The sequence below is a fragment of the Lutjanus erythropterus genome, chromosome 4 (genome assembly GCF_056507025.1).
Source record: "Lutjanus erythropterus isolate fLutEry1 chromosome 4, fLutEry1.hap2, whole genome shotgun sequence".
NCBI classification, from domain to species: domain Eukaryota; kingdom Metazoa; phylum Chordata; class Actinopteri; order Lutjaniformes; family Lutjanidae; genus Lutjanus; species Lutjanus erythropterus.
In genome coordinates this window covers 20,427,430-20,440,976 of record NC_139320.1, presented here as the reverse complement: position 1 = coordinate 20,440,976, position 13,547 = coordinate 20,427,430, and the positions used below count along the sequence as shown (strand labels likewise).

General features: G+C 39.6%; 1 protein-coding gene across 3 annotated transcripts in view; it reads right to left on the bottom strand.

Annotated features, from left to right (window-relative positions):
• Positions 1–13,547, bottom strand: part of kcnab1a (potassium voltage-gated channel subfamily A regulatory beta subunit 1a) — a 156,124-nt gene that overhangs the window by 17,137 nt on the left and 125,440 nt on the right. For all 3 annotated transcript variants that reach the window (XM_084717313.1, XM_084717312.1, XM_084717314.1), the window contains exons 3-5: positions 12,805–12,842; positions 3,216–3,295; positions 1,367–1,411 (exon numbers count right to left, since the gene is read on the bottom strand). In XM_084717313.1, coding sequence (XP_084573439.1) covers positions 1,367–1,411; positions 3,216–3,295; positions 12,805–12,842 — 163 coding nt within the window. The remainder of the gene's footprint in view (positions 1–1,366; positions 1,412–3,215; positions 3,296–12,804; positions 12,843–13,547) is intronic.

The following is a 13,547-nucleotide window of genomic DNA, read 5'->3' as shown; positions in this document are numbered from 1 at the left end:
AACCTTTTACATACGAAAACAGATACATCCCTTTCAAACGATGTAACCATCACTGCACCATGCATTAGTCACTTAGTCACAATCTTAAATCTTCAGATCCAGTCGCTTCCAGCTGTTCTCATAGAGATTTGATATTTGATATATTTGTGACTGACATCTGAAATGGAGGCTCTCACCCAAGCTCTGCACCTTTTTTGTCCTTTCTTAGTCTTTTCAACACAAATGTCACTGTATATAAACAGTACAAGCTACGGGTTGGTGTCCATGTTTGTTTTCACACAAGAACTTTTTAGATCAAACAGAGGCGTTATCAATGATTCTAATTAATGTCTTTTTCCATTTAGCATAGCAGAGCCTTTTCAGAGGGCCAGCATGCAACAGCACAAAAGCAGCACCCTGACTCTGTTTGACCTGAATGGAACAAAACCTTAATTAGTATGACTGGTAACACCTGTGGTTACCTGACTGTTTCATGTCAGAATGTCGTTCAGTGGGCTGCCTTGTGCGTTTACTCAGTTGTATGGTTCATGCTTCTTCCCAACTGTCGAAAACTAAAAAAATCTGAGCAAGTTGTTGAAGTGTTTGTTGTTTGTTCTGTCTTCAAGCTTCAGCTAGTGTACAGGTTTGACCCAAGATTAAACTGCATAATGGTGAAACAATTAGTGGGAAGAGTAACATCCTACATTAGAGCTGTTTCATCCTGACATACTATAGAGAGGCCGACTTTACTGTAAAAGAGAGAAGATCCATCAGTTACTTCCTTTGATGTTACTGTAAGTTTCTCCTCTCTGTTTCCTATGGACTTTCTCAATAATACAAAAACTAGCATGTTTAAACAACTACACAAAGGGAATATTTGAAATTTGTGGAAATTGAAAACGCCTGCAGGCAGACTTTCATACTGTAATGATTTCACGCTGCTGTGCTGTGATGCAATGAGTCTGTTATCCTGCATGTATGTGTGTGAAAGTGTGCAGAAACGCACAAATTACTGAAAATTAGGAATCTAGCCTAATTTAAAGAAATATAAACAAAACTCTGAGAAGGCAAAGATCTTAGTCCAGATGTCAGCATCACTTTAACATCAAACATGGCTGTCTCTTACACACACTTACAACACTAACACATACTGTTTGCACACAGCAAAGGGAAAAATACCTCTCATTCCAGTCCCCTGTGTCTTCCTTTCATACATGCCTCACACACACACACACACACACACACACACACACACACACACACACACACACACACACACACACACAAACACACTTCTCTCACTGCCTGACATGAACACACATATCGCCCATCTTTCTCTCTGACATAGAAGTGATGAAGCAATCAGACACATTTATGTCACCATTACCTCCAGCATTTCTTCTTGATGATGTTTCCTAGAATGATTTCGGCCCTGCAAGGCAATATAAATGAGGTGGCGTTATTAAATTGCAGTTTGATTTCATAAACACTGCCTCCACAATGTCAACCCTGCAATTCATTATCGCTAGGCTAAACAACCCCCTGTGGATTAAAAAGATCGCAAACTTGTTTGTTCATGACAGGGCAGTTAGACGGTGCATTCAAAACATCTTAAATGTCACCTTATAGTGACAGAAACTAGAATTTGTTTGATTATTGTTTATTTTATGTTTTCTGGTAGATTACAATATAGCTAAAGGAAATTATTAGGTGTTTTTTGGACTGGGGGAGCTTTTTCTTTGTTCTAATAACAGTTGGAGGACCCCTTGTCCTTTTTATTGGGCCTTTGCTGAAAGAACACTGTTTTGTGGGAATTTTTCAGTGGTGGAAGATGTATTCAGATCCTTTACTTGAAAGAAAAAAATAACAATATCACAGTGTAACAATATTAAAAGTAAAAGTCCTGCATTTGAAGCCTACTTGAGCAGAAGTACATAAGTAATACCAGCAAAATGATCATAAAGTTTTAAAAGTAAAAGTGCTTACTATGCAAAACAACCCCTTTCAGACTGTTAAATTACGAAGCCTTTAAGGTCCCAAAAGATGATATATATTTTTTATCTTGCACGCAAGTTATTACCATGTCCAACAAGACAAAAACAATTTTTTTCAGGACTGCAGGGGCTCTCCTGTTAGTTTTGTTGTTTTCAACTTTTTCATCCTTGTAAGTACATGATGATCTGTAGCAAATCCCAGGGTAGCTTTGCACAACTCCAACTTGAGTAGCTCTTATCAATAACATAACTGAAAACATCTGTGAGGGTCTGTGAGGCCTTTAATCTTCAACAACGCATCATATTTAATAAGTTGTTTAAGTATCTACTAACTATGACAATTAAATGAATGGATGTAGTGAGGTAAAAATTACAATATTTCCCTCTGAAATGTAGTGGAGTAAAAGCATAAAGCTGCATAAATTAGATATACTTCATTTAACCACAAGTACCTCAAAACTGTTCTTGATAAATGTATTTTATTACATTCCACCACTAGACTTTGGTCCAACACTTTGGCCCAAAAATGGCAATTCTATAGTGTTTTTTTATGGATTAACATAAGGGTCAAACTACACTGACAATGGGATTTTGGAATTTACTTTCTCCATTTTTTTTTTAAATGTACTGTCACTCTGCTGTGACTTTTCCTAAATTTACACAGGAAAGATGGTCTGCAGTATTTTCCCTGTGTTTGCATCAGACTCACTGTTTAAATGGTATCTGATTCTGCTAATTAGTTTACAGTGCTGTAACATACTTTGGTCTGACACAAAAATCCAAAACATTCATGTACTCCTAGGTGTTGACCTAAAATTCTGCATGAATATTCATACTTTACACTTCTCCTCATAACAGGCTACTTCTAGCAAAGAAGCAAAACAACAAGCTAGCCTCACATTAAAAGCAGATATTTCCTTTTGGTCCAAGAGAATTTAAATAATCCAGTCTCAAATATTTGGCATGTCATGCCCCTCTCATTAAACAAGGAAGAAAAAAAAATACTCCAGTGAAAATGATAAGCATGTCTGTTAGGAAGTTTTTTCTTCAGATTGCCTGACACTGCAGAGCTACTAGTTGTTTATCACTTCACTAAATGAGTGAAACATCAGTCAATAAAAAAAAACAATTCCTGGAGCTGCAGTGTGGCCAGACGTCTGCACCTGGACACATTAAACATGAACAGGTTGTTATGAGCTCAACTGAACTGCGAATGAACTGAGAGGTTCGCATGACACCCACCTGCCGCCTGCGTAGACCTCAGCTGTGTCGAACAGGTTGACTCCACTCTCATAGGCAATCGTCATTAGCTGCTCTGCAACCTGGCAAGAGATCAGAACACACAAACACAGACACAGAAACATACACACACAAACATGATACAGAAAAGTCAGTGTACAGAGTTTGTATTCATTTCTGAAAATCTCTCTTTTTAGGCACTTGCCAAAAGAAACAGCCATGCAGAAACTGTAACATTCTGGCATATCTCTATCTCCAATATAAATATTTATGTGATTCCACGGGTGCAGAGTCCAAGGTTTGCCAAAACCGTTCCATCAAAGTAGAGAAAGGTGGCAGAACCATCAAAGCAGTGCAGCTTCATATTTTATTAAAATATCATTGCTGATGCATTTCAGCCCGAGGCCTTCCCCGGAGTATGAGTGTCGTTTAACTGTAAGTCACTTTTATACAAGACAATTAAGACAATGACTTAATTCAATACAGAATACAAAACAGACCACACCAAAATAGAGGCACAAACTTTCAAATAACCACAAGTAGCGGGTGAAGGAAGACAGAGACCCATAGTGCCACCTATTGGAGTTCACCCAAAAATGAAAATTCACTTACTGTCTACTCACCCCTGTGCTGATGTGAGGATGGGTGAAAATCTCCAGTGCAATTGAAGTGAATAGTGACCAGTTTTAAAATGTAAAAAAAGAACACAAAAAAATGTGTGGTGTAATCCAAGCGTCCACCAACTGCGACACTGAAATTTGACCCAAAACGACACCATTTACACCATGTTTTTAGGCTGCATGTCAACCGAAGCCATGTGCACGCACCTGGGTACACAAGCTCTCGCCCAAGCGGCACGACATGAGATATATAAGATCTCATGATACTTTCACACCTGCTACCTGGAAGCAACTCACACAACAGAGAGAGATCTGCTCAGAAATAGTGACTCATTACGTGTACAGCTGACTTTGCAAACTTTCAACAAAGAAGAAAACGTCAGAGGACTTCAACAGAGAAGAGGAACATCATTTCTTTGCTGCAGCCATATTTGTTTGAGCTGGAATATACTGACGAGGAACTCAGACAGATGGACGAGGCAGCCGCTGACCAAAGAGTGAGAGCAACGGAAACCTGGTGGTGTAGTTGTACAAAATCCTTTCCAGATTGAGGAGGGCCCAATTTGCCTACCCACTTCAGGCGTGTGCACATGGTTCCGGTCTGAGAGGCTACACTTGACATTTAGGCTAAAAACATGGTGTAAATGGCGTCTTTTGGGGTCAAATTATAATGTCACAGCTTACAGACACTTGAATTACACCACACAAGCAGTATGGAGACTTTGTGGGGTTTTTTGTGTTCTTTTTTTACATTTTAAAACTGGTCACCATTCACTTCAATTGTACTGGATTTGGCTGCAACGCTGTTTTCTGCTGAAGCTCTGTGAGTATTTTGTGAACTGGAGATCTTCACCCATCCTCACATCAGCTCAGGGGTGAGTAGATAGTAAGTGAATTTTCATTTTTGGGTGAACTATCACTTTAAGTTGATCAAATATGAAGATGTTGAGCTCGTGCATAGTATGTTGTTGCTTTGTTTTGTTGTTAAGATTGTGGGTCTTCATTTTGTTGATGCGGAAAGTCTATATTGTATAAACTGAGAATTAAAGGTATCTTCTAAAAATATTTTATAAAAAATTAAGAAAAAGATGACAGACATCCAGGCCAATCCCGCTCAACCCGGTAAATCTTACACACTCGACCTTAAGTAGCTGTTAGAGGCCTATTTTTGAGGTTGAACACATAGATAGTTTATCTCTTCAAAGATAGAATTCGTCAGATTGTTCGACAGTTCATGGATAAGAGGACGTTGTATAACTTTCCAAAATCTACCATATGACCCACCCAAGACACAGCCTGTTCACCCTGCTGCCATCTGGCAAGCAATACAAAAGTATCCGGTGCCGTTTCACCAGACTTCAAAACTTCTTCTTCCCTCAGGCTGTGAGACTCCTCAATTCAACCTCCACACTCCGTCATAAAAAATAGTTTTGTTTTATGACTTTCCTCCATTTATATAAGTTTTGTTTTGTAAGTAGCACAAAGGGACTACATTTAACATTTTGTTACACAAGCCTGTGTTGTAGAATGATAAATGAACCTTGTTCAAAGGTTTGAACTTCTCTCACAAGTTCTCGTTTTTAGTCTTTACACAAGAATTTCGATTACTTTTAATATGAACAACTGAGGACAACACTAGCAATGTCTTCCAGGAGAGAATCTATCTGACTATATACTATATAACAATATTGCACCTCCTCCCTTTCTCTGTCAGTTGGCTTTTCAATCCCCCTTCCCATCTGCCCAGTTAGAACAGCTATAAACACTTTTGATGTTCAGCACAGTGAGACAAGACGTTTTACAAACCAGTGCCGAGTATAACCCGACCATTATATCCCTCAGGTGGATGCTGGTGTGAGAAGTGGAGCTTATAAAGTGGCATATGAACAGCACTGCTGCAGCAATGGCAGAGAACGAGCTGAGCACGGAGGCTTAAAAACAGCAAAGGATGTGTTATGTATACGCTGCAGTGCTGTACTGTACGTCCTGTGTGAGTTGCTGCAGCAGTGAACTCAAGCTGCCTGAACTCACCTGCTCAAACAGAGCTGGTGTGGTTGCAAGTCTGTTGATGTACAGACTTTATTGAGCAACAGTGTAATTATCCGTGAAAAATTGTTTGACTATATGATGTACAGTAGTGACAGCTCATTCCTCTTCAGTTAATAAGTGCTCATGCTTTATATAAGTGTGTGGCATGTGTGCAGATACGCTTTCATATTTTAGCAGACATGGTGCCCATAAATCATCAGACCCAGATCCAATTTCCCCGTGGTGAGTTTTATTACATGGGGACTTTAAATGAATTTGCCATCATTTCCCTGCGGAGTTATCTGTGTGTGCATGAGTTGGTTTGTGGACGTGTGGGGACAGAAGTGTTTGCGCACATGGCGCTTGTGTGTTTATGTTTACATGAGTGCATGAAATCTGTTTGTCTGCCTTTGTGTATATGCCTGCAGTATGTGCAGTATGTGTGTGTTGTCTCAGTGGTGGCAGACGGTGGAGGTGTTGTTTCTGGAAGAATTAGATAATCTCTCCCTTGAGAATCTGTCTCAACCTTCCTCAACCTTCTCTCTGCAAACTAGCACAAACTGGGCAGCAGTCCAAACCTATGTGTGACAATGATACAATAGTAATAAACTTTATTTAATTAGTGTGTTTAAAGAGGGGACACAATGAAAGTACAACTCTTAAAGGAATAACGCAAGACAATAAAACTATGTATAAAAAGAACTTAGATCAATGCGATGAAACAAAGGCTAAGGAAAATTATGTCGTAAATCAAATAAAATAAAGGCAGAATAAATGCCAAGATAAAAAAAGATACAGAGTAAAAAAATAAAGGGATGACAAGTCAATAAAATGTGTTTTAAAAAGTGTTTTTAAAATGGTATTGCAGCCAGATGATTGTTCCCATGTGGGCTCCAGGCCTACTGCATAGCTTAAAGTCAATCTGAACAAGATCAGTAATATCTTAAAAATCAATTTTAAACAACAGCGATGGTTGTTTAAATGATTTACATCAACCCAGCTTTACCTTTAGTGGCAACGGAGGAAGCTGCATGACAGCTGACAGCAGTAAAAAAGACTTCGGAAGGAGGATGCATGTCTTGTCTCTTTTCAGCTGCACATATTCTTTTAACTCTGACCTCTCATCTTTGCCTGACCTTAACTATCAACCACTTGACCTCTGAGTGACCTGCAAGAGAGATTCAGAGGCCTGACCAGAAAAATATTCAATTGCGTATAATTAATTGTTTGGGTTTTTTTTGTTTTTTTTCCAATTCCCCTGGGTTGTACTGTTGTTTTATTTGTAACCCATGTCGACTGAAGTGAAGCAAAAGACAATTTTCCACACTGTGTTCAAAAAGTTCTTACCTAAGCTTTTTCAAAGTTACCACAAGATATAAATGTTTTGGCAACAAGTTCTGAGCAGCAGGAACCACAACTCAAAACAGACACCGTCTGAGACAAACTTTTTCTCTCTCAGTAACAATTCTGACAGCTTAACTATGGGTATCTTCTTCGTTAATTTAAGATATATTATCCACAGGGTTGGGTGTTTAATGGTCCGCAAAGCGACAGCCAAGGCTCTCTCATTCAGCCACACACTACACACCCACTGAGCCGGAGGATGAGTGAGAGGGAAACAGCCTGTAGAGGTCAAATACTTTCACATCTAATGTGCTGAATTAAGGATTTATTTTGACCAGACATCAAGAGATGCTGAGGAGCTGAGCTGCAGAAATATATGGGCAGTCACTGGTTGGAAAATGTTAACATACTGCCCAACCCTAAGCCACACTGCAGTGCTCAGAATCATTTTTCTGAGGCCAGGGAATGATGTAGTTTCTGAAAACTCATTTTTGCATTTTTATAAATACACTGCAACCCTTTTTACAACAAATAGTACTTTGGTCTGCTGCCTTTATCTGTTATCTAATGATATTTTAATATTTTCCAGCTTAGTATAACCAGCACAATCTGCGGCATATCTCAGAATTCATTCATTATCAGATGCAAATCCACTGCTTTCACAGTGGGTTGAATGGACAGTGAGGGAGGAAAGTAAATGATAGATAGAACAGTGGCTACATTTCAAAATTGCTCATTCGGTCTAAGCCCCGGACTGCCATTAAAGCAAACAGAGCAGAATGAAAAGACAGAGTTGGATAATGGAGGTTAAAGAAAGTTGGGGTCAGTTAAGGAGAGAGAGATTTAGAAAAGAGCTAGTGACAGAGAAAGTGAACAGCATGTTCTTTCTCTAACTGGTCTCTGCTGAGTGCAGAGAGGAAACGGTCTCTGTCACAACTGTTGGGGGCACTGGAGGGTGATTTTCAATAAAGCAGGGTAAGGGTGGGCTGAGAGATTTTTTGCAGCGATAAGAACATATATGGAGGATAAAGACAAAGTTGGATGTGGATGGAAAAAGTGAGAAAGTGCTGGATGGATATATTTAATGAAAAGTAGTGAGAATTTAGGAGCAAACATAGTAGATGACAAACTATTTTGCATGTAAGGTTGGGTAAGGTGAGGAATATGCAGAATAAAGCTTTACGTAGATGGATGAAGAGACACAGAGAAGCTGACAGTCACAGACAGAGAGCCAAGATGAGGGTGATCGAGTTAGTTTTTAAAGGGTGACTGTTTGGCCTTTGGTGATTGCTCATTCCCAGTGAGTCTCATAAGATAGTAAAAGGCCAGTGACTGTCATGGAGTGCTCATAATGACATTTACAAGGTCAGAAAGTTTATTTTGATGATGAAGCATCAGTGTTTGCACAGATTTCAGACTATTTCTGAATTCTGGCCATTTTGAATGAACTGAATGTGACTAATGGCCTTCAAATGGTCTGCTAATTTTTGTAATGGGAGCACAAACTGCAGAAACTGTATGGCTATAACATTAAAACATATATACATGCTCCTCTACCCTCACCTTCATAAAAAAACACTGAGTCACTGTAAAGTTGCAGAAATACATGGGTGGCTCAGGCTTCTTTCTTTGTTTTTTCTCCAGGGCACTAAAGGTGCAGCAGAATTTGATTTCCATACATAGAACAGACATAATGATGAAAAAAACCCTCTTCTCTCACAACCCCAGATTCAAGGCCGTGGCAGCCTCCCACATACTACCCACACAGCTTTGAGATGATTTTATGGCTGTGCTGCATCCTCCCATCCACACTGCTTACATCAAAGTTAACATCAACAAGAGACACTTTCTTCAAATTCACTTTATGATTTATGGGTCCACTTTTGGCCTTTTTGAATGAGTAAGCCAACTTGCATCCCACCACCACTGTTATGAGCTTTCTGTCTGGGAACGTGTTGCTGCCCAGACGAGACTGCAGTGAAAGCAACCTGCTCACACTTCGATAAAACACACTTTATTAGGTGATTATAAGCCATAGACATTGGAAGTAGGAATGCGCAAAGCTTCCCTTTATTTGTTCAGTTGTGTGTAACAGTCCAAAAAGTGTCAATAAGCTATGCATACTGACTCCCTGTTGGCTGTCCTGCATGGCTGTCAGGCCAGGGGGTGGGTTTAACTTGTCACACAGTGGGTGTTAGTTTGAAAGGGGGATGTCTGTTTGAGTGGAACATCAGGTTTCCCATTTTTCTTTAGAAAGTTTTGTTTCAAGTTACTGTCTGCATGTTTAATGTTGTTTATGTTTATGTTCCACAAAATGAACTGTCAGTGGAGCACTACTGAAATGCAGTGACGGACCAAGGAGAGTGAACTAGCCGAGTGACGAGTCTCAGATCGGTGCTGGAACAAAGAGGAAATACATGGGCTTAAGCCTTTAGTCTGGGAGCCGAACACTCAGTTTTCTTTTTGTTTTTGTTTTTGTTTTTCTTGTGTTTGCTGTATGTGACACCATAGCTAGCTATATTGTTTTTTCTCTTATTTGTGGCTGAGAGCAGTGTATTCTGTTAATGTGCTGTTGGCTTTAATTGAGTGTATGTGTGTTTTTTTCTGTGTGTAGAGACATGATATGTTAATTAATTTGTTTTGAAGTACCGGTAGGAGTATTTTTGAAATTTCAAGAGAAATAGGGTAGCTGTCCCCCACTGTTTTACGTCATTATGCTAAAATAATCTAAATGAATTACCTCCTAGCTCCAACTCTACACTCAACTCAGACACAAGAGAGTCATATCAATCTTCTCATCTAACCTATAACAAGAAAGAAAAGAAAACATTTCCCAACATATCTGATTTTTCCTTTTACATTTCTCTCTTAGTCTAGATTCTCTGCAGCCCTTTTAAGAATACCAGCAGTCCAACTGTCCAGGGGTCTTCCTTGCTAATGTAATGATACAAAATAACAAGGGAAAAGATTGCATTTTTGTGTTTAGCGTTTGCATGTGCCTATTAGTGCAAATTTTATGTAGTAACTGTGTTTGTGTGCCAGAGTTGTTGTGCATTTCTTAATGAGGACAGGAACACTGAACTCTTGTGAGGACATGTAGTATATTTAGGGTGCTTTTGATAACAGTGACATTGAACAGGGGGCAATCAGGACAGCAGAGGACATTTTAACCCAACAGCATTGCATGCGATGGTCCTACTGGAGCCGTTGTAGAAACGCTTAAGTTTGCATGTTCACTGAGACCCTGTGTCTGCAGCACTGGCTATTTTTTTTTTTTTTTTTTTTTTTCGGTTATTTTTGATGCCAGCACTCTACTGTTGTGTTTCTCTACTGAGTTATCTCCAGTCAACAATTTAACATTTAAAATAGATTTGACATGGGACAACCAGCATTTCCTGTTTGAATCTCAGCTGTTGGAGCCAAAGGCTGGTGGACAGAATTGTCTCAATGATACCAGTGACATTGAACTGGGGGACATTTAGAATAATGGAGAAAAGAGGGGTGCTAAGCTTTCAGTGTACCATGTGAGTTGATGGCACTAAGCCTTAAGGTAAGAAAAATAATACTGTTACATAAGCTTACTGTCCCCTGGGGTGAGCTCTGTTCTCTCCTCCCTAAGTGTCACTCTAAGTGTGTGCATATGTGTGTGTATGTCTATGTGTGTGATGACTGAGGCCAAGACCCCAGCAGCAACATCACAGCATGTTAGAGTTCATCAACATGAGAGTAAAGGGGATTTAAGCACGCACACATACACATAATGTGATGCCCTTTTTGCGGTCCTATGTAGCATAAAATCTGAGTCAGTCCAAATTATATGAATCATCACATCTAAAGTCTTTGTGAAGGTTGAGACTTGTTTAAATATGTTTTTTTTTTTTTTTAATGACTGTCTTTCATTATAACGTGCTGGAGTAATAAAAAACTGAGCTGCTGTCTAATTGTGCCTGTAGGTATTAGTTTTGTCAGCCAGCCAATGGTCTGATCAAGGTCAACTGTGACACCACTCGGTTAGAAAACAAAGCTGTCCCACAGTCACCCTGACTGCTGGGGTTCATGTGTCCCTCATTTGGTCCAATGGTAATAAACGCAGCAGGGACAAATCCCACTCATAGTGGTCATGTCCTAAACAGAAAAGGGTCTATTTTTATTTACTTTGTTATTGTTTTCCATGTGGCATTGTTCTGATGCTTTAAAATACTCGGTCCACTGTTGGAGGCAGCATTAAGAGAAAATTAACAAACAGAAAATCTTTAATCATTGAACTCAAACTTAGCAACAGTCCTCCAAGCATGTCATAAGAAATGTGCTTTAGTCTTTCAGATTAACACTGTGTCCAAATAGGAGGCGTAGTGTGAGCAGCATGTTAGCAAGGCAGCAGCAGCTGCAGCGCTCCGTCTGTGTGTCTATACAGGATGCGTGCAGGGCTGGCAAAGTACCGAGTGTAGGTCATCCGTGTTTTTGCAGCAGTCAGAACCTAATAAACAATCACTGTATTAGCTATATAAAAAGCAATAGACTTGAAGTGTAAAAACACTTTGGGATGCCTGCAGGTGATTTCAGGGGGCTGATGCAGCATGCCATCACACTTGTTAGCAAAATTAACAAAATGCTCTCCCCTTGATTACCTGTCATCCTGTAGCAGAGGGGTTGTTTAATTGAATATGTTAGCCTAATGTCTGCCTGATTCTCTGATCCTTTATCTGACTGAGTTACAGTCTGTGGCCTCACCCATGGCTCTGAAATGTCTGTAGCCTAACTGTGCTGTGTACTGATAAATCCATGGCACTGTCCGTGGTGCTGAAGTAGCAGAAGGATTTGTAATTGCACTTTTGTCAGTTTCATCTTGAATCTATAATATTCTCTAAGTATGTACTATAAATACTCAATAATATACTATAATGTAGTCTATATACTCTGTAGAGTGAAATGCAAGCTGTTATGTGGTTTGTTGCTTCAGCTGGACACTAGAGAAAAAAAGAAAGTCTCACATGGCTGGTCCTAATTGATTTTATATGCATGAAAATCTGATTATGGTTGAAATCTATGGTTGCCCACAGTTCCTCAAATGTTTAGCCAACTTCTTTTGCCTGGCAGGCTTTCTGACTCTGTTGTCCATTTTCAAAGGTCACTCAGTTTTGAATTTACATTTAGCAATCTTTGTCTGTGTAAATGGTCATTGGAGGCTTCTGTGGTGCCATTTCCAAAGTATCACTTCATCAGTGTTTGAATATTAGGGCTATGAGATGTGATTTTCCCATGGGAGTGTCTGCCAAAACCATTGGAGTTGTTTTGTTGTGTGAGTGAATTTAGATCAAGGAAAATACTGTCTTACTCGTACTCAATCCACTGGTAAAACAAAAAAATTTTATATATAGTCCAAGACAAAATAATCAATTGGTAAGGTGACAGTGGCAGTTTGGCATGTTCTCTGTGTTATGCTAAGAATATTCTTGTGTTTAAACTTTGTGTTCATACCATCCAACACAGCACAAGACATCATGTACAAATGTGTATAAGGAATACATCCAATCCAATAAAACCAATCAATAACTCTATTTAGATTAAATGACCATGCAAGATAAACGAAGATTCCATACCTCGTCTGTTATCTGTCCCCCAAACGTCACCCACGTACCTGGAGGGAAGAGGGAGACATAAGACATTAGAAAACATCTCAGTTCTTTCTGTTCTGTGTGTGTGTGTGTGTGTGTGTGTGACATCCAAGAGTAAACACCTGAGCTGTGACAACACTCGAGGAAGGCTGTCAAGTTCTCAAGGGAAAATTAGCAGCTCAGTACTGAAAGATCACCTTGTGTGAGCGTCTGTTAGCACTTTCAGTCTTCACTGGTGACTGTTTGTGTTTGTTACAGTCATGCATATTTTGAAGACCTTGCGTCACCTGTCCTTATGCGATTATGTCTGTCTGGGTGCGTGTGTGTTTTTGTAAAATGAGTGTGCATGTGTGTACATGTGACTGCATGCTTCTGATTGCCCTGCAAACAATGCTGAAAAGCCAGACAGAAAGGTTAAGCCATCCCAACCAGAGGAGACACTACATCCATGGTGCATTCCCTCACTGAATTATGCATGTAGCTTTGTTGTGGCAGAAAACGCTTTCCATTCAGATTATGTCAAAACAGTTTTAGCTATCTAAAGCTGTCCCGCTCTGCCAGACAGACATAGAGAGGGAGGAACACCTTTTTATATCACAAAAATGTCTAGTGCATATGTGCATTCTGGGAGTTGCAAGAAAACCTGGGCTTCCTGACATGATTTGAGGCAGTCCATGTTGTGGTACGTTTGAAATTTGACAGCAGGGACCGAGAACATTGTCACCACA